General features: G+C 44.1%; 2 protein-coding genes across 8 annotated transcripts in view; both read right to left on the reverse strand.

Moving 5' to 3' along the window:
- Positions 1-466: 466 nt before the first annotated feature.
- rpl23a (ribosomal protein L23a) lies at positions 467-7910 on the reverse strand. Of its 2 annotated transcripts, none has more exons than XR_005053505.1 (5): positions 7789-7910; positions 3530-3710; positions 2832-3008; positions 1027-1375; positions 467-765 (listed from the first exon to the last, which is right to left on the reverse strand). XR_005053505.1 is itself a non-coding variant. In XM_021617305.2 (5 exons), the coding sequence occupies exons 1-5, from the start codon at positions 7811-7813 to the stop codon at positions 751-753; spliced, it is 468 nt and encodes a 155-aa protein (XP_021472980.1). In that variant the 5' UTR covers positions 7814-7910; the 3' UTR covers positions 467-750. The 2 variants fall into 2 exon arrangements, 1 of the variants encoding a protein (XP_021472980.1); XM_021617305.2 differs by having other exon boundaries at positions 1306-1375.
- A 3436-nt stretch (positions 7911-11346) lies between these two features.
- Positions 11347-19673, reverse strand: part of LOC110533228 (baculoviral IAP repeat containing 2) — an 80262-nt gene continuing 71935 nt past the window's right edge. For 4 of the 6 annotated variants that reach the window (XM_036989432.1, XM_036989427.1, XM_036989430.1 and 1 more), the window contains 2 exons: positions 12855-12896; positions 11347-12635 (listed from right to left, as the gene is read on the reverse strand). In XM_036989432.1, coding sequence (XP_036845327.1) covers positions 12442-12635; positions 12855-12896 — 236 coding nt within the window. In that variant the 3' untranslated portion in view covers positions 11347-12441. The remainder of the gene's footprint in view (positions 12636-12854; positions 12897-19673) is intronic. The other 2 variants (XM_036989428.1, XM_036989429.1) reach the window with 2 other exon arrangements.

Here is a 19673-nt window from a genome sequence, read left to right on the forward strand (position 1 = left end):
CGTTTCCACTGCTCCAGAGTCCAGCCGATGCTTGGCATTGTGGTCTTGGGCTCGGCCATGAAAACCCATTTCATGACGCTCCAGGCAAAGTTATTGTGTTGATGTTACTTCCAGAGACGTTTTAGAGCTCTAGTGAGTGTTGCAACCGATGACAGACGTGGTACATGACTCAGCAGTCGCGCTCTGTGACCTACCACTTCGCGGCTGAGCCGTTGTTGCTCCTAGACATTTCCACTTCACAATAACAGCACTTAGTTGATCAGGGCAGCTCTAGCAGGGAAGAAATTTGACAAACTAACTTGTTGGAAAGGTGGCATCCTATGATGGTACCACGTTAATTGTCACAGAGCTCTTCAGTAAGGCCATTCTACTGTCAATGTTTGTCTATGGAGATTGCATGGCAGTGTACTCGATTTTAGTATACTGCTGCATTGATAGTTTATATATAATAAAGATGGCTGCAGACTGAAGGATGCACATGTTTTATTGTGCAACATTTCAACACCAAAAAACGGAAATATTAATTGTGCAGGTATCCATCCATTAATTGTTAGTTAATTTCTTGCACCAATCACCTGCAAGTCATGGGATGTGTGTAGCTTTATAACAGATGTATTTAATATTATAGAGAACTCACATCAGAACATCCCACCAAACAGAACAGATGATAATCAACCAATAACATACGGGACAAGAGAGCAGTACGTTTTTACAAACTTTTATTCCTCTGTACATCTCCCCAGCAGCTGTTTATATGATGCCAATCTGGAACAGACAAGACAGGTATTAGCCAGGATTCATAGGGCAGTTATAAAGCATCACTATAAACAGTCTTTTTATAATGAGTCACAGTGAAGGTGGTCTGTTGTTGGAGCCTGGACAAGGACACCAGATTCAACTTGTCAACTATTCACCTTGATGAGTTGAATCAGGTGAGTTAGTCTGGGTTACAATACAAATGTCTGCTGTTGGGGGTGGGGGGCTGTTGGGGGTGGGGGGCTATCGAGACGTTACTGTCAGTCTCACCTTATTGGCAACATCCAATGCATCGTAATCTGGAGCCAGACGGACATACGCCTTGGGGGTGGGACTGGAGGGAGGCTGCTGGGGGAGACTGGAGGGGGGCTGCTGGGGGAGACTGGAGGGGGGCTGCTGGGGGAGACTGGAGGGGGGCTGCTGGGGGAGACTGGAGGGGGGCTGCTGGGGGAGACTGGAGGGGGGCTGCTGGGGGAGACTGTAAATGGAGTTGGGGTAACATTTTGGTGATACCGCAGGAGACTATCGAGACGTTACTGTCAGTCTCACCTTATTGGCAACATCCAACGCATCGTAATCTGGAGCCAGACGGACATACGCCTTCTTCTCACCATCAGGCCTTGGAGGAGAGAGGATTGTTAGAATGTATGGCCTCGTGTTTGTGTTTCAGATGTCAGTGGGATAAAGGAACTCCCATTTCCCAATTGTATAAGTGGTTCCTTTGACAACATCTACACTGGGACTGAACCAACACCCAGCAATGGTGGTGGTGGTGGGGGTCATCATAAATAACTCTTCACTGGGTATCTTCAACCAGCTTAGGGCTGTCCCCGAACAAAAATATTGAAAAGTTGTCTATTCTTTCGACCAATCTATTTTAAGACGTATTTTTTCATACATAGACACCCCATGTTTGGATAAACACAACTATATGCACTGAGCTTGTCTGATGCTTAAAGCTCACAGTTTGATTAAATCAGACTCCCCTGGAGCCAGGCGTCTTATGGCCACATGGTGTTAAAACCTGACAGCAAGTGCCTGTGTGACCGGCACACGACTCTCCTCCGTGCTGCAGCGAACAGGCATCACAGAAAGTGTTTATGGTGCTGCTGGGGTTGAGGTTGCAAAATAATTATAGCTATTTACTTTCTTACTTGTTTCTGACTAAAAGGTTGTGTTAACGAAATCCCTCAATTGTTTAAGAAAAATATTCTATTGCCTCAACCCTTGCTCTCTTTACATGAAACATGTACATATCACGTGTGACCAATAGGGCCTGACTTAGAGCCTATCATAATCACATCAATAAATTGGGTCTAAACTCTGAATGCGATAACATGTAAACATGTAACATGTAACATGTAAAGTGTTGGTCCCATGTTTCATGAGCTGAAATAAAAGATCCCAGCAATGTTCCAAGCTTATTTCTTTCAAATTTCGTGCACAAAGTTGTTTACATCCCTGTTAGCGAGCCTTTCTCCTATGCTAAGATAATCCATCCGACAGGTGTGACATATCAAGAAGCTGTTTAATCAGCATGATCATTACACAGGTGCACCTTGTGCTGGGAACAATAAAAGGCCACTGTAAAATGTGCCGTTTTGTTACACATGCCACTGATGTTTCAAGTTGAGGGAGCGTGTAATTGGCATGCTGACTGCAGGAATTTCCACCAGAGCTGTTGTCAGCCCCCAAAAGGAGCAAATCAGACCGCTGTCTTGTGCACCATGGGAAAATAATCAATTTGCGACTACTCTACTAAATAAATCTTGGGTCGACGAATAGCCCATCAAGCAAGCAATAGACTAAATTGGGTCAGCCCTAAACCAGGGCCACCCTCTATTCTATCAGATCGCCTCAAACCCCTACTCTGACCTCACGGCTCAACATGGAGGCATCCATTAAACCAACTCCACTACAGCTACAAAGGTAATGGGCAAATGTACTAGGTGGCCAGGTCAGACAAGCAGGCAGTACAGTATGTATCTATGGAGTCTAATGGGACAAGTCAGTTTAGCAGTAGTGATGCCTGGACTACATTCAGGTTAGTAATGTCAGGATTAGGATTTATTTACCGGATGAGTGTGTTGACCTTGGCCACGTCGATGTCGTAGAGCTTCTTGACTGCATGTTTGATCTGATGCTTGTTGGCCTTGACGTCTACGATGAAGACGAGGGTGTTGTTGTCCTCGATCTTCTTCATGGCAGACTCTGTCGTCAGAGGGAACTTAATGATGGCATAGTGGTCCAACCTGGGAGAGAAAAAAGGAGGAAGACGTGTGGAAAGGGAGGAGGAAGGGTGGAGTAAGGAGAGCAGTTCATTAGACCAGTGTGATCCAAACTTTAAACCTAGGAGCCAATCTAAATACTTCAAATGGCCCCTCTGCAAGCCAACATGTTACATCCTTGCAGGAGAGGACCTACATATGAAGGAGCAGTATTACCATGGCCTCAAATGGATTGTCGATCAGGACTTCTAGATCCCGTTGAATAAGACTGGAGAAATCCTAGGGCAGCACTTCTACTCCGACACTGTGAATATGGGCCTGACCTTACCTACACAGCCTTTAGCTGAGACCAGCATGTTGTCTGCTGTCCTGCTTTACAGTCCAGTGGTTTAAAAGAAGGGAATCCCTCCTAGCAGACAAACTGACCTGAACCATCAGTGGTTTATAAGGAGGTAATCCCTCCTAGCAGACAATATTCTGTATAGAGCACTTTCACAAAGTACAAGTCAAACAAGTGTGCATGTACTATATCATTTTAAACATACTTGTTTCTGCGCGGGGCACTCTTGCGGGGGTACTTGGGTTGTCTGCGGAGGCGCAGGGTTTTGGGGCGGCGGAAGGTTGGGGAGGTTCTAATCTTCTTCTTCCTCTGGCTGTGGACTCCTTTCAGAACAGCCTTCTTGGCCTTCAGGGCCTTCACCTTGGCCTCGGTCTTGGCAGGGACAGCTACAGAGGGAGACAAGACGTTAGGCAGGGACTGCTAACAAGGACAGGGAACATTAACTGGTTAGTGGGGGGGATGTTAAAACAGATTTCTATCATCCAGGCATCTAAACACCAAATCCGGTTACGAAGAAATCTAACAGGAATGGGGGATTTGAGTAGGAATTCACATTGATTTCTCTGAGCAGAAGAACGAAGTAGTCGCCCCATCATGGACCACGGTCTAACCGGGAATCTAAAAAATCTATACCCCATAGTGACAAAGCAAAAACAGTTTTTGAAAATATTTAAAAACTGAAATACACTGCTCAAAAAAAAAGGGAACACTAAAATAACATCCTAGATCTGAATGAAATATTCTTATTAAATACTTTTTTCTTTACATAGTTGAATGTGCTGACAACAAAATCACACAAAAATTATCAATGGAAATCAAATTTATCAGCCATTTGGGTGGGTTGTAGACTGTCTCATGCTACCACTAGAGTGAAAGCACCGCCAGCATTCAAAAGTGACCAAAACATCAGCCAGGAAGCATAGGAACTGAGAAGTGGTCTGGTCACCACCTGCAGAACCACTCCTTTATTGGGGGTGTCTTGCTAATTGCATATAATTTCCACCTGTTGTCTATTCCATTTGCACAACAGCATGTGAAATGTATTGTCAATCAGTATTGCTTCCTATGTGGATAGTTTGATTTCACAGAAGTGTGATTGACTTGGAGTTACGTTGTGTTGTTTAAGTGTCCCCTTTATTTTTTTGAGCAGTGTATTTACACAAGTTCTCAGACCCCTTACTCAGTAATTTGTTGAAGCACTTTTGGCAGCGATTACAGCCTCGATTCTTCTAGGGTGACGCTACAAGCTTGACACACCTGTATTTGTGGAGTTTCTCCCATTCTTCTCTGCAGATCTTAATTAAGTTCTGTCAGGTTGGATGGGGAGCGTCGCTGCACAGCTATTTTCAAGTCTCTCCAGAGATGTTCGATCAGGTTCAAGTCCGGGCTCTGGCTGGGCTACTCCAAGGGCATTCAGAGTCTTGTTCCGAAGCCACTCCTGTGTTGTCTTGGCTGTGTGCTTAGGATCATTGGGGCGAAGGTTTACCTTCCATCAGGACAGTCTGAGGTCCTGAGCAGGTTTTTTTTCATCAATAATCTTTGTACTCTTCTCCGTTCATCTTTGCCGCAATCCTGACTAGTCTCCTAGTCCCTGCCACTGATCACCCCCACCGCATGATGCTGCCACCACCATGCTTCACTGTAGGGATGGTGCCAGGTTTCCTCCAGATGTGACGCCTGGCAGAGTTCAATCTTGGTTTCATCTGACCAGAGAATCTTGTTTCACATTGTCTGAGTCTTTAGGTGCCTTTTGGCAAATTCCAAGCAGGCGGTCATGTGCCTTTTACTGAGGAGTGGCTTCCGTCTGGCAACGACCTAAAGGCCTGATTAGTGGATTGCTGCAGAGATGGTTGTCCTTCTGGAAGGTTCTCCCATCTCCACAGAGGAACTCTGTCACTGACCATCGGGTTCTTGGTCACCTCCCGAACCAAGGCCCTTCTCCCTTGATTGCTCAGTTTGGCTGGGTGTTCAGCTCTAGGAAGTCTTGGTGGTTCCAAATTTCTTCCATTTAAGAATGACGGAGGCCACTGTGTTCTTAGGGACCTTTAATGCTTTAGAAATGTGTTGGTACCCTTCCCTAGATCTGTGCCTCGACACAATTCTGTCTCGCTCAAAGGACAATTCCTTACACCTCATGGCTTGGTTTCTGCTCTGACCTTATATAGACAGGTGTGTGCCTTTCCAAATCATGTCCAATCAATTGAATTTACCAAAGGTGGACTCCAATCAAGTTGTAGAAACATCTCAAGGATGATCAATGGAAACAGGATGCAGCTGAGCTCAATTTTGATTTTCATAGCAAAGGGTCTGAATACTTACTTAAATAAGGTAAATAATGTTTTTTTGGGTACCCTTATCCAGATCTGTACCTCAACACAATCCTTTCTCTGAGCTCCACGGACAATTCCTTCGACCTCATTGCTCGGTTTTTGTTCTGACATGCACTGTCAACTGTGGGACCTTATATAGACAGGTAGACTCCGATCAAGATCTAGAAACATCTCAAGCAAAGGGTCTGAAAACTTATGTAAATAAGGTATCTGTTTCATATTTTTAATACAATAGTAAATGTCGGAAACCCCATTCATGCTTTTGTCATTATGGGGTAGTGTGTAGATTATTGAGGGGGGAAAGTATTTAATCCATTTTAGAATAAGGCTGTAACGTAACAAAATGTGGAATAGGGAAGCAGCGTGAATAACATCCGAATGTAAATAGTCATAAGTTTGCAATGTTATAAACAAGCAAAGATAACCGAGCAATTTTATAATTAGGCTAGGGTAGCCTAGTGGTTAGAGCGTTGGACTAGTAACCGGAAGGTTGCAAGTTCAAACCCCCGAGCTTACAAGGTACAAATCTGTCGTTCTGCCCCTGAACAAGGCAGTTAACCCACTGTTCCTAGGCCGTCATTGAAAATAAGAAATTGTTCTTAACTGACTTGCCTGGATGGCCAGAAAGCAAGCAAGAATGTCAAGAAACTGCCATGTGGGGAATCCATGTCTGATATTGAGGTGTTGAGACTGATCTCATGTCAATGCTAATGGCTAAAATTATCTAGCTAGCCAACCAACTACCAACGATGTGTATGTGACAAGGTCTGATTATTTTAAATGCACAATGCATAATTTGCACAAACATTGGAGACCAAATATAGTTTAAATGCAACAATCAACCCAGTTTATCCCCATAGTTGTGCACACCTCGGTTGTGTTGCTAAACCACCAACAAGTCCATTTTTATCTAAAAGCTCACATTTCACAGTACCCTAACCAATAACCTAAACGTTAACATAGTAGGCACATGGAAACAACAACTTCACGTTTAAATAATGGTATAATCTGTAGGTCTACTTGAAACCAAATTCCTGGCTGCCATAAGACAACAATGACTTGTTAAGCAATTAAAATTGATAATTTTACTTTTGGGTCACGTCGATATTTTTTCTAAATATAACATGTGACAGACATTCATACTTGCTCATAGTTTACACAATTTGAAGCAATGTTGAATTTACAGTCAAACACTGCATGAAAAAAAGCAAGAGAAAACACTTTCAATACACAACACATTGAAACATAATGCAAACAAATAGATTTCAGGAAGTTTATTCTGTTGCTAAATACTTTAGGAGCTACAGCAAACTCTAAAGCCGATCTTCTGAAATCATTGTAAGTCCTATAAAGACAGTTAAGTTTCACATTGTATGGATTAATTGTGGTAGAGGACCTTGTGCATTTAATGTAAGCTAAACCCAATGTTTATATCCCAAAACAAAGCAGCTAGAAACAGCAAACTTGCTTGCTAAAATGCCATGAATGTTTCATGCGTCAACATATCCCAAAATGAATAGTTTGTTAATAGTTCATTTTGATATTTCAGCCTGCGTGTCTTGAGAGCGATGACGCACACCCGGTCTGGTGTTCGGTTTAATAACGTTACATGACGACTAGACCCGGTAGTCACATCAACTATATCAACTGAAGCACGTTAACTAGCTAGTTATGACAACACAATGGGCATGTTGATAGTAGATCATGTACTTGTACAATAATTAAAACGTTTCGGTCCCATCAAATGTAGTAGCTCGCTAACATTAAGCCCAGCTTCAACTGCACATGTCTCTGCCATGCTATGGGGCATCTGCGTTAATACGGACTTGACTAAACCAACATGTGCACAACTTAGCAGGGCCTTAGAAAGAATGATTATTATACCACACAGACACCGGAGTGTGAAATGATAGATAATATGCCAACGTTGAAGTTAGCTAAATAGCATAGCCGAACGTCACTGCCAGCCGGTTGCACCGTTCCACATTTAGTGACCGTAGACAAAATAAGCACGTCTGTAATTTTCATCGGTATAATATAGCTATATATTAATCTTGGTAAACATGTACATAGAACATACGTGGTTGTGCATTTTATCTGACTTTACGGGAAAACAATGTACAGATTCACGAACCTTCCTTCTTCGCCTTCGGTGCCATGTTGAGAAAGGAAGAATGATTGGGGTTTTCGCAGCTATAATACAGGGGCGAGAAACCGGCACTCACATATCGCGAGACTGGCGAACTGCATCATTGTACTTGTAGTTAAAGGTCACCATTTCTCGGATGAGTCAAAAAATATTTGGAATTACATACTGCTACATAGGAACTGTAGCTCAGTGGAGAACAGCTAACTATGATTCTGCTACACAGGAACTGTAGCTCAGTGGAGAACAGCTAACTATGATTCTGCTACACAGGAACTGTAGCTCAGTTGCACCCCTAAAAACATTTGTTATAAGAAACTAGCTCCGTGGTCTACAGAAAATACCCGAGCTCTGAAGCAAGCTTCCAGAAAATTGGAACGGCAATTGAGCTACACCAAATTGTAAATCTTCCGACTTCTCTTGAAAAAGTCAAACCTTGACCCAGAAAATATAAAGAACTATCGGTCTATATCTAATCTCTCATTCCTCTCAAAAATTTTAGAAAAAGCTGTTACTCACTGCCTTCCTGAAGACAAACAATGTATACAAAACGCTTCAGTCTGGTATTAGACCCCATCATAGCACTGAGACTGCACTTGTGAAGGTGGTAAATGGCTTTTTAATGGCGTCAGACCGGGGCTCTGCATCTGTCCTCGTGCTCCTAGACCTTAGTGCCGCTTTTGATACCATCGATCACCACATTCTTTTGGAGAGAATGCAATCCCAAATTGGTCTACATGGACATGTTCTGGCCTGGTTTAGATCTTATCTGTCGGCAAGATATCAGTTTGTCTCTTTGAATGGTTTGTCCTCTGAGAAATCAACTGTACATTTCGGTGTTCCTCAAGGCTCCGTTTTAGGACCACTATTGTTTTCACTATATATTTTACCTATTGGTGAAGTCATTCGGAAACGTCATGCTAATGTAACAGATGTGAAACGGCTAGCTTAGTTAGCGTGGGCGCTAAATAGCGTTTCAATCAGTGACGTCACTTGCTCTGAGACCTTGAAGTAGTAGTTCCCCTTGCTCTGCAAGGGCCGCGGCTTTTGTGGAGCGATGGGTAACGATGCTTCGAGGGTGACTGTTGATGTGTGCAGAAGGTCCCTGGTTCGCGCCCGGGTATGGGCGAGGGGATGGTTTAAAATTATACTGTTACATTGATGCTGTTGACCCGGATTACTGGTTGCTGCGGAAAAAGGAGGAAGGTCAAAAGGGGGGTGAGTGTAACAGATGTGAAACGGCTAGCTTAGTTAGCGTGGGCGCTAAATAGCGTTTCAATCAGTGACGTCACTTGCTCTGAGACCTTGAAGTAGTAGTTCCCCTTGCTCTGCAAGGGCCGCGGCTTTTGTGGAGCGATGGGTAACGATGCTTCGAGGGTGACTGTTGATGTGTGCAGAAGGTCCCTAGTTCGCGCCCGGGTATGGGCGAGGGGACGGTCTAAAATTATACTGTTACACTAACTTTCACTGCTATGCAGATGACACACTAATTATGATACATTTCGATGAAACATGGTGAAGCACCAAAATTGCCTACCCTGGAAGCCAGTGTTTCAGACATAAGGAAGTGGACAAAACAGAGATGCTAGTTCTAGGTCCTAAGAAACAAAGAGATCTTCTGTTGAATCTGTCAATTAATCTTGATGGTTGTACAGTCGTCTCAAATGAAACTGTTAAGGACCTCAGCGTTACTCTGGACCCTGGTCTCTCTTTTGACGAACATATCAAGACTATTTCAAGGACAGCTTTTTTCCATCTACGTAACATTGCAAAAATCAGGAACTTTCTGTCCAGAAATGATGCAGAAAAATTTATCCATGCTTTTGTCACTTCTAGGTTAGACTACTGCAATGGTAGATTGGTGGTTGGAGATATCTCTCTAGTGGTGTGGGGGCTGTGCTTTGGCAAAGTGAGTGGGGTTATATCCTGTGTGTTTGGCCCTGTCTGGGGGCATCGTCGGACGGTGCCAGTGTCTCCCAACCCCTCCTGTCTCAGCCTCCAGTATTTATGCTGCAATAATTTATGTGTCGGGGGGTTACGGTCAGTCCATTTTATCTGGAGTATTTCTCCTGTCTTATTCGGTGCCTGTGTGAATTTAAGTATGCTCTCTCTAATTCTCTCTCTTGGATGACCTGAGCCCTAGGACCATGCCTCTCAGGACTACCTGGCATGATGACTCTGTAGCTCAGTGGACTACATAAGAAGTGTATCTCAGTGGACTACATGAGAACTGTAGCTCAGTGGACTACATGAGAACTGTAGCTCAGTAGATTACATGAGAACTGTAGCTCAGTAGACTACATGAGAACTGTAGCTCAGTAGACTACATGAGAACTGTAGCTCAGTAGACTACATGAGAACTGTAGCTCAGTGGACTACATGGGAACTGGAGCTCAGTGGACTACATGGCAACTGTAGCTCAGTGGACTACATGGGAACTGGAGCTCAGTGGACTACATGGCAACTGTTTCTCAGTGGACTACATGGCAACTGTAGCTCAGTGGACTACAGATAAATATGATTCTGCTACATAGGAACTGTAGCTCAGGAACTGTAGCTCAGTTGACTACAGCTAACTATGATACTGCTACATGGAAACTGTAGCTCAGTGGACAGCAGCTAATTATGATACTGCTACACAGGAACTGTAGTTCAGAGGACAACAGCTAACTATGATACTGTTATATAGGAACTGTAGCTCAGTGGACTACATGGGAACTGTAGCTCAGTGGACTACATGAGAACTGTAGCTCAGTGGACTACATGAGAACTGTAGCTCAGTGGACTATATGAGAACTGTAGCTCAGTGGACGACATAGGAACTGTAGCTCAGTGGACTACATACATGAGAACTGTAGCTCAGTGGACTACATGGGAACTGTTTCTCAGTGGACTACATGGGAACTGTTTCTCAGTGGACAACATGGGAACTGTTTCTCAGTGGACTACATGGGAACTGTTTCTCAGTGGACAACATGGGAACTGTTTCTCAGTGGACAACATGGGAACTGTTTCTCAGTGGACAACATGGGAACTGTTTCTCAGTGGACAACATGGGAACTGTTTCTCAGTGGACAACATGGGAACTGTTTCTCAGTGGACAACATGGGAACTGTTTCTCAGTGGACTACATGGGAACTGTTTCTCAGTGGACAACATGGGAACTGTTTCTCAGTGGACAACATGGGAACTGTTTCTTAGTGGACAACATGGGAACTGTTTCTCAGTGGACAACATGGGAACTGTAGCTCAGTGAACTACAAAGGAACTGTACAGTAGTGGACAACAGCTAACTATGATTCTGCTACATGGGAACTGTAGCTCAGTGGACTACAGCTCACTATGTGTTGTTTGGGTAGATGTGACAGTGGTCTGGTGTAGAGAATATCAGGTTGTATTTATTATTTTAAATTGAACCTTTATTCAACCAGGCAAGTCAGTTAAGAAAAAAATCTTATTTGGAATGAATGATACATCTTACTTAAAAGATTTTCCAACATATCTTTCCAGAAGAAAATCATTAGAAATGTGAGACGTTCAACAGCAGAATAGTCAACCTAGCCTTTATTTGAGACATTCAACAGCAGAATAGTCAACCTAGCCTTTACATGCGAGGGCCTTGACTGGCTGCCTTGCTTTCCAAATGGCATCTTATTTGCTATATAGTGCACTACTTTTAACCAGTTCCCAATGTGCCCAAAATAGGGAATAGGGTGCTATTCAAGATGCACAGGCCTTCACTGGTTACTACACATCATCTGTCCAGTTGAAACTACAACTACAGGAAGTAGTTGTATGCTCTATCCATGGACTAATTACATAGATGGACAATTATAGTTATGCCTTTATATAACCTCATGCATTCCTACAGAGTTCTGTAATGTGTATATCTACACAGGAACATATTAGTTAATGGTTAAGCAGGTAGGTTTAACAGGCTACATTCCGATATGATTAGAGACGGTGAGATTGTAGAGTTGTTGCTTATGGGATAGTGTCAAACTCCAGTCCTCGAGGGTCGAGTGTCTGCGGGTTTCCACTACTCTCTTGTTCTTGATTGATCAATAAAGGTCACTGATTAGTTAGGAAATCCCCTCACCTGGTTGTCTTGGTCTTTATTGATTAGTCAGGAACCCCCCTCACCTGGTTGTCTAGCTCTTTATTGATTAAATAGTACTGCCCCTCACTTGACTGTCTAGGTCTTTATTGATTAGTTAGCAACTCCCCTCACCTGACTGTCTAGGTCTTTATTGATTAGTTAGCAACTCCCCTCACCTGACTGTCTATTTCTTTATTGATTAGTTAGCAACTCCCCTCACCTGACTGTCTAGGTCTTTATTGATTAAATAGGAACTCCCCTCACCTGGTTCTCTAGGAATTCATTGGACACGAAATGAAAGGAGATCAGAAAAACCAGCAAACACAGCCGTCCAGGAATAGAGAATGACACGCTTAGAATAGACTGTTGGTAGCTATTCTCTAGGAGTAGATAGGAGACTAGGTCAAAGAAGTTTGACAGTGCTGGGAGGGACCCTGGTTCCTGGAGGTCTTCTAGGAGAGGAAGGTTCGGACGGTGCCCTTGACCAGTCCTCTGCAGATGGGACATTTCCTCAGGGAGGGTCCCTGGTTCCTGGAGGTCTTCTAGGAGAGGAAGGTTCGGACGGTGCCCTTGACCAGTCCTCTGCAGATGGGACATTTCCTCAGAGAGGGAGCACACTCCTTACAGACCACCAGGTGACCACACGGGATGAAGACAATGTTCACCTCCTTGTCCATACACACCTTACAGGTCCGCTCCTCCTGCAGGCGCCGTAGCTGCTCCTCCATCGGCAGATCTAGAGGGGAGGAGGGGGAGAGGAGGAGGAGGGGGAGAGAAGGGAGGGGGGAGAGAGATGGAAGAATAGAGAAGTAAGTATGGAGACATAAAACAGACATGCCCCCCCCCCCCTTCCCATTGGATGAGGAGACTGACCCCACCCATCCCAGTTCCAAGGCCAGCCGGCCTCAGCCACAGCTGAAAGCAGCCTAGTGTGTGTATGTGAAAGTGTGTGTACCTGAGAGATCTTGACTCGGTGATGCGGCTTCATTTGCCTGGGCTGAAAGGTGCATTGAGAACAAGAATTAAACAGAAGTCTGAAATGAAATGAAACTGAGTTGGACTGAACTGAGACTAACTAGGCTAGACATGTCAGTCTGATGATGTCACGGAGTAGGGCTTTATTACATAGATTTGATTGCCTACCTAGATCAGTTGTGTTCCTGAACTCTAACTCCTGACCCCAGCCCTACCCACCAATCATTCTCACAGTGACATGGTCAGAACATCTCTCCACCCCTGCCAAACCTGGAGGACTGGACTACTGTTTAGGGAGTTAAGGGACTAGGGAGTGAGGGGTCAGGAGCTCTAACCCTAACCCCCATACCTAACCGTACCCCCCTGAGCTCTAACCCCCATACCTAACTGTACCCCCCCCCCCCCCCTATGTAATAAAGCCCTACTCCGCTAGGAGGGGTTAGGGCCCATGAGACTACTGGTTAGGGGACTAGGGAGAGCCCGACAGCACAGTTGATGCTGTGGCACGCAAACATTGCTTAATGCATGCAACGTCTGAGCAGGGGAACGTGACCTTACCAATGAGGTGATGTTTTACCCAGAGGTCTCTAGCAGGTTAGGGGTCAGAGGTGATGTTTTACCCATAGGTCTCTGTGCAGGATAGGTGAAGGTATTTTTGGTAATTGGTATTTTATTAGGATCCCCATTAGCTGTTGCAAAAGCAGCAGCTCCTCTTATTGGGGTCCACATGAAACATGACATTAATGGACAAGAACAGCTCAAGGACAGAACTACATACATTTTCAAAAAGGCACACGTAGCCTACATATCAATACACACAAACTATCTAGGTCAAATATGGGAGAGGCGTTGTGCCGTGAGGTGTTGCTTTATCTGTTTGTTGAAACCAGGTTTGTTGTTTATTTGAGCAATATGAGAGAAGGAAGTTCCATGCAATAAGGGCTCTATATAATACTGTACGCTTCCTTGAATTTGTTCTGGATTTGGGGACTGTGAAAAGACCCCTGTGTGTGTCAGAGCTGTGTGTAAATTGACTATGCAAACAATTTGGGATTTTTCAGCACCTGCAGCTTAACTAGCTGCATCTTTCTTTGCAGCACTGGACCACACGACTGGACAATAATCAAGATTAGACAAAACTAGAGTCAGCAGAACATGCTTTTTGGAGTGTTGTGTCAACAACAACAAAAAAGCAGAGCATCTCTGTTCCATCGACATCTGTAGATGTTAAGCTAGCACAGGTACATATAACCATCCCTTCTAATTGCTAAGAATGACCTAGAGAAAAACACAAGAAAAAGAAGAATAGGGGGAGGAGGAGTGTATTCTACCATAAGAAAATAAGGGAAAATATTCAAAACCATTATAGTTGTAGGTAAGAGCATCAACTAAACTTATGTGGGAAAAGGGACTGGATCTCCCTAGGGGTTAGAGCTCGGGGGGGGGGGGGGGGTACGGTTAGGTATGGGGGTTAGGGTTAGAGCGCAAGGGTGGTTAGAGTTAGGTATGGGGGTCAGAGGTTAGGGTTAGGTATAGGGGTTAGGGTTAGGTATGGGGGTCAGCGTATGGGTTAGAGCTCAGGGGTGGTTAGGGTTAGAATAGTTCCCGATAACAGACCTTTCCTTTTGAAGGACTATTTACTAGGCTGGTGATAGCTACAAGATCTATACATGTATATTTAGAAACACACCAGCATATATTAAATAAGAAGAATGAATCAGAAGTGCTTTCAAATAGAGGGAATAAAGGGGATGGGGAATAAGGATTAGGGTTATATGGGAATAAGGGTTAGGGATATAGGGGAATAAGGGTTATAGGGGATGGGGAATAAGGGTTAGGGTTACAGGGGATGGGGAATAAGGGTTAGGGTTATAGGGGATGGGGAAAAAGGGTTAGGGTTGTAGGGGAATACGGGTTAGGGTTGTAGGGGAATAAGGGTTAGGGTTATAGGGGAATAAGGGTTAGGGTTATAGGGGGTGGGGAATAAGGGTTAGGGTTATAGGGGAATGAGGGTTAGGGTTATAGGGGAATGAAGGTTAGGGTTATAGGGGATGGGGAATAAGAGTTAGGGTTATAGGGGAATAAGGGTTAGGGTTATAGGGGAATAAGGGTTAGGGTTATAGAGGATGGGGAATAAGGGCTAGGGTTAGGGTTATAGGGGAATAAGGGTTAGGGATATAGGGGAATAAGGGTTATAGGGGATGGGAATAAGGGCTATATGGGATGGGGAATAAGGGCTATAGGGGATGGGGAATAAGGGTTAGCGTTATAGGGGATGGGGAAAAAGGATTAGGGATAATTGGGAATAAGGGTTAGGGATATAGGGGAATAAAGGTCATAGGGGATGGGGAATAAGGGTTAGGGTTATAGGGGAATAAAGATTAGGGTTATAGGGGATGGGGAATAAGTATTAGGGTTATATGGGAATAAGGGTTAGGGATATAGGGGAATAAGGGTTATAGGGGATGCGGAATAAGGGCTATAGGGGATGGGGAATAAGGGCTATAGGGGATGGGGAATAAGGAATAGGGTTATATGGGAATAAGGGTTAGGGATATAGGAGAATAAGGGTTATAGGGGATGGGGAATAAGGGCTATAGGGGATGGGGAATAAGGGTTAGGGTTATAGGGGAATAAGGGTTAGCGTTATAGGGGATGGGGAATAAGGGTTAAGATTATAGGGGAATAAGGGTTAGGGTTATAGGGGATGGGGACTAAGGGTTAGGTTTATTGGGGAATAAGGGTTAGGGTTATAGAGGATGGGGAATAAGGGTTAGGGTTATCGGGAATAAGGGTTAGGGTTATAGAGGAATAAGGGTTAGGGTTATAGGGGATGGGGAATAAGGGTTATATGGGAATAAGGGTTAGGGATATAGGGGAATAAGGGTTATAGGGGATGGGGAATAAGGGCTATAGGGGAATAAGGGTTAGGGTTATAGGGGAATAAGGGCTATAGGGGAATGGAGGATGGGGAATAAGGGTTAAGGTTATAGGGGATAGGGAATAAGGGTTAAGGTTATAGGGGAATAAGGGTTAGGGTTATAGGGGATGGGGAATAAGAGTTAGGGTTATAGGGGATGGGAATAAGGGTTATAGGGGATTGGGAATAAGGGTTATAGGGGATGGGGAATAAGGGTTAGGTTTATAGGGGAATAAGGGTTAGGGTTATAGAGGATGGGGAATAAGGGCTAGGGTTAGGGTTATAGGGGAATAAGGGTTAGGGTTATATGGGATGGGGAATAAGGGTTAGGGATATAGGGGAATAAGGGTTATAGGGGATGGGAATAAGGGCTATATGGGATGGGGAATAAGGGTTAGGGTTATAGGGGAATAAAGGTTAGGGTTATATGGGATAGGGAATAAGGATTAGGGTTATATGGGAATAAGGGTTATGGATATAGGGGAATAAGGGTCATAGGGGATGGGGAATAAGGGTTATAGGGGATGGGGAATAAGGGTTAGGGTTATATGGGAATAAGGGTCATAGGGGATGGGGAATAAGGGTTAGGGTTATAGGGGAATAAAGATTAGGGTTATAGGGGATGGGGAATAATGATTAGGGTTATATGGGAATAAGGGTTAGGGATATAGGGGAATAAGGGTTATAGGGGATGGGGAATAAGGGCTATAGGGGATGGGGAATACGGGTTAGGGATATAGGGGAATAAGGGTTAGGGTTATAGAGGATGGGGAATAAGGGTTATATGGGAATAAGGGTTAGGGATATAGGGGAATAAGGGCTATAGGGGATGGGGAATAAGGTTAGGGTAATAGGGGAATAAGGGTTAGGGTTATGGAGGATGGGGAATAAGGGTTATGTGGGAATAAGGGTTAGGGATATAGGGGAATAAGGGTTATAGGGGATGGGGAATAAGGGCTATAGGGGAATAAGGGTTAGGGTTATAGGGGAATAAGGGTTAAGGTTATAGGGGATAGGGAATAAGGGTTAGGGTTATAGGGGATGGGGAATAAGAGTTAGGGTTATAGGGGATGGGAATAAGGGTTATAGGGGATTGGGAATAAGGGTTATAGGGGATGGGGAATAAGGGTTAGGTTTATAGGGGAATAAGGGTTAGGGTTATAGAGGATGGGGAATAAGGGTTAGGGATATAGGGGAATAAGGGTTATAGGGGATGGGAATAAGGGCTATATGGGATGGGGAATAAGGGATATAGGGGATGGGGAATAAGGGTTAGGGTTATAGGGGAATAAAGGTTAGGGTTATATGGGATGGGGAATAAGGATTAGGGTTATATGGGAATAAGGGTTATGGATATAGTGGAATAAGGGTCATAGGGGATGGGGAATAAGGGTTATAGGGGATGGGGAATAAGGGTTAGGGTTATAGGGGAATAAAGATTAGGGTTTTAGGGGATGGGGAATAAGGATTAGGGTTATATGGGAATAAGGGTTAGGGATATAGGGGAATAAGGGCTATAGGGGATGGGGAATAAGGGTTAGGGATATAGGGGAATAAGGGTTAGGGTTATAGAGGATGGGGAATAAGGGTTAGGGATATAGGGGGAGGGGAATAAGGGTTAGGGTTATCGGGAATAAGGGTTAGGGTTATAGGGGAATAAGGGTTAGGATTATAGGGGATGGGGAATAAGGGTTAGGGTTGTAGGGGGTGGGGAATAAGAGTTAGGGTTATAGGGGATGGGGAAAAATGGTTAGGGTTATGGAGGATGGGGAATAAGGTTTAGGGTTATAGGGGAATAAGGGTTAGGGTTATAGGGGATGGGAATAAGGGTTAGGGTTGTAGGGGAATAAGGGTTAGGGATATATGGGATTAAGGGTTATAGGGGATGCGGAATAAGGGCTATAGGGGATGGGGAATAAGGGCTATAGGGGATGGGGAATAAGTATTAGGGTTATATGGGAATACGGGTTAGGGATATAGGGGATGGGGAATAAGGGTTAAGGTTATAGGGGAATAAGGGTTAGGGTTATAAGGGATGGGGAATAAGGGTTAGGGATATAGGGGGAGGGGAATAAGGGTTAGGGTTATCGGGAATAAGGGTTAGGGTTATAGGGGAATAAGGGTTAGGGTTATAGGGGATGGGGAATACGGGTTGGGGTTATAGGGGATGGGGAATAAGGGTTATATGGGAATAAGGGTTAGGGATATAGGGGAATAAGGGTTATAGGGGATGGGGAATAAGGGTTATATGGGAATAAGGGTTAGGGTTATAGGGGAATAAGGGCTATAGGGGATGGGGAATAAGGGTTAGGGTTATAGGGGAATAAGGGTTAGGGTTATGGAGGATGGGGAATAAGGGTTAGGTTTATAGGGGAATAAGGGTTAGGGTTATAGATGATGGGGAATAAGGGTTAGGGCTATAGGGGATGGGGAATAAGGGTCAGGGATATAGGGGGAGGGGAATAAGGGTTAGTGTTATGGGGAATAAGAGTTAGGTTTATAGGGGAATAAGGGTTAGGGTTATAGGGGATGGGGAAAAAGGGTTAGGGTTATGGAGGATGGGGAATAAGGGTTAGGGTTATAGGGGAATAAGGGTTAGGATTATAGTGGATGGGGAATAAGGGTTAGGGTTGTAGGGGATGGGGAATAAGGGTTAGGGTTATAGGGGAATAAGGGTTAGGGTTATAGGGGATGGGGTATAAGGGTAGGGTTGTAGGGGATGGGGAATAAGGGTTAGGGTTATAGGGGGATAAGGGTTAGGGTTATAGGGGAATAAGGGTTAGGGTTATAGGGGATGGGGAATAAGGGTTAGGGTTATAGGGAAATAAGGGTTAGGGTTATAGGGGATGGGAAATAAGGGTTAGGGTTATAACGATTAAATTCCTATAAATATTCACATTTCAAACTATCATAGACCTATGAGGAATTATTTCCATCATACCGTATATACCAAACCCACACCAAATGAATCAAAGGTAAAGAGAATCCAGACAATACATAATAATCATCATGACAAGTACAATAGATCTGTAGCTTTATCCTAAACCGGTGAGGACTCCAAGAGATAGAATGGTGCCGGAGGGGATGGCTGCCGTTTTACGGGCTATTTTGTTTTTTTCACATTGTTTCTAACTTATTTTGTACATAACTTTGCTGCCACCGTCTCTTGTGACCAATAAGAGCTTCTGGATAACACAACAGCGATTTCTCACCTCGAACTGGACTAAGAGTTTTTCTTTATTGAGTCTGATGCAAAGGATATAGTGTTGCTCCCGGACGACGCCCAAATCCCCGTCATTCACATGAAGAAAAGATGGAGGTACAGTGGGTGGAGATCAGGGTGTCTTGTGAGAATTTGTTGGCAATTGGGTAACCCGCCTCTACCATTCGTTCTATTGGCCAACGTGCAATAACTGGAGAATAAACTGGATGAGCTCTGTTCGAGACTGTCCTACCAACGGAACATAAAAAATTGCAATATCTTATGTTTCACCGAGTTGTGGCTGAACGACGACATGGACAACATACAGTTAGATGGGTTATCCGTGCATCGGCAAGAAAGAACAGCTGGTTCAGGTAAAACGAGGGGTGGGGGTGTGTGTCTGTCAATAATAATGTCTAATATTAATGAATTCTCGAGGTATTGCTCGCCTGAGGTAGAGTACCTCATGATAAGCAGAAGACCACACTATCTACCAAGAGAGATTCTATATTTTTCCATTTACCACCACAAACTGGCACTAAGACCACACTCAGAGCTGTATAAGGTCATAAGCAAACAAGAAAATGCTCATCCAGAAGCAGCACTCCTAGTGGCCGGGGACTTTAATGCAGGCCAACTTAAATCTGTTTGAGCTAATTTCTACCAGCATGTCACAT

Source organism: Oncorhynchus mykiss, chromosome 10 (assembly GCF_013265735.2).
Source record: "Oncorhynchus mykiss isolate Arlee chromosome 10, USDA_OmykA_1.1, whole genome shotgun sequence".
NCBI classification, from domain to species: Eukaryota; Metazoa; Chordata; class Actinopteri; order Salmoniformes; family Salmonidae; genus Oncorhynchus; species Oncorhynchus mykiss.

Excerpts from the sequence above, each read along its gene's own strand:
- rpl23a (XM_021617305.2), bottom strand. The coding sequence starts at position 7,813 with ATGGCACCGAAGGCGAAGAAGGAAG. Across the intron at positions 3,711-7,788 it reads ACCGAAGGCGAAGAAGGAAG|CTGTCCCTGCCAAGACCGAG; the intron begins GTTCGTGAATCT and ends CTCCCTCTGTAG. Across the intron at positions 1,376-2,831 it reads AAGGTCAACACACTCATCCG|GCCTGATGGTGAGAAGAAGG; the intron begins GTAAATAAATCC and ends CTCTCCTCCAAG.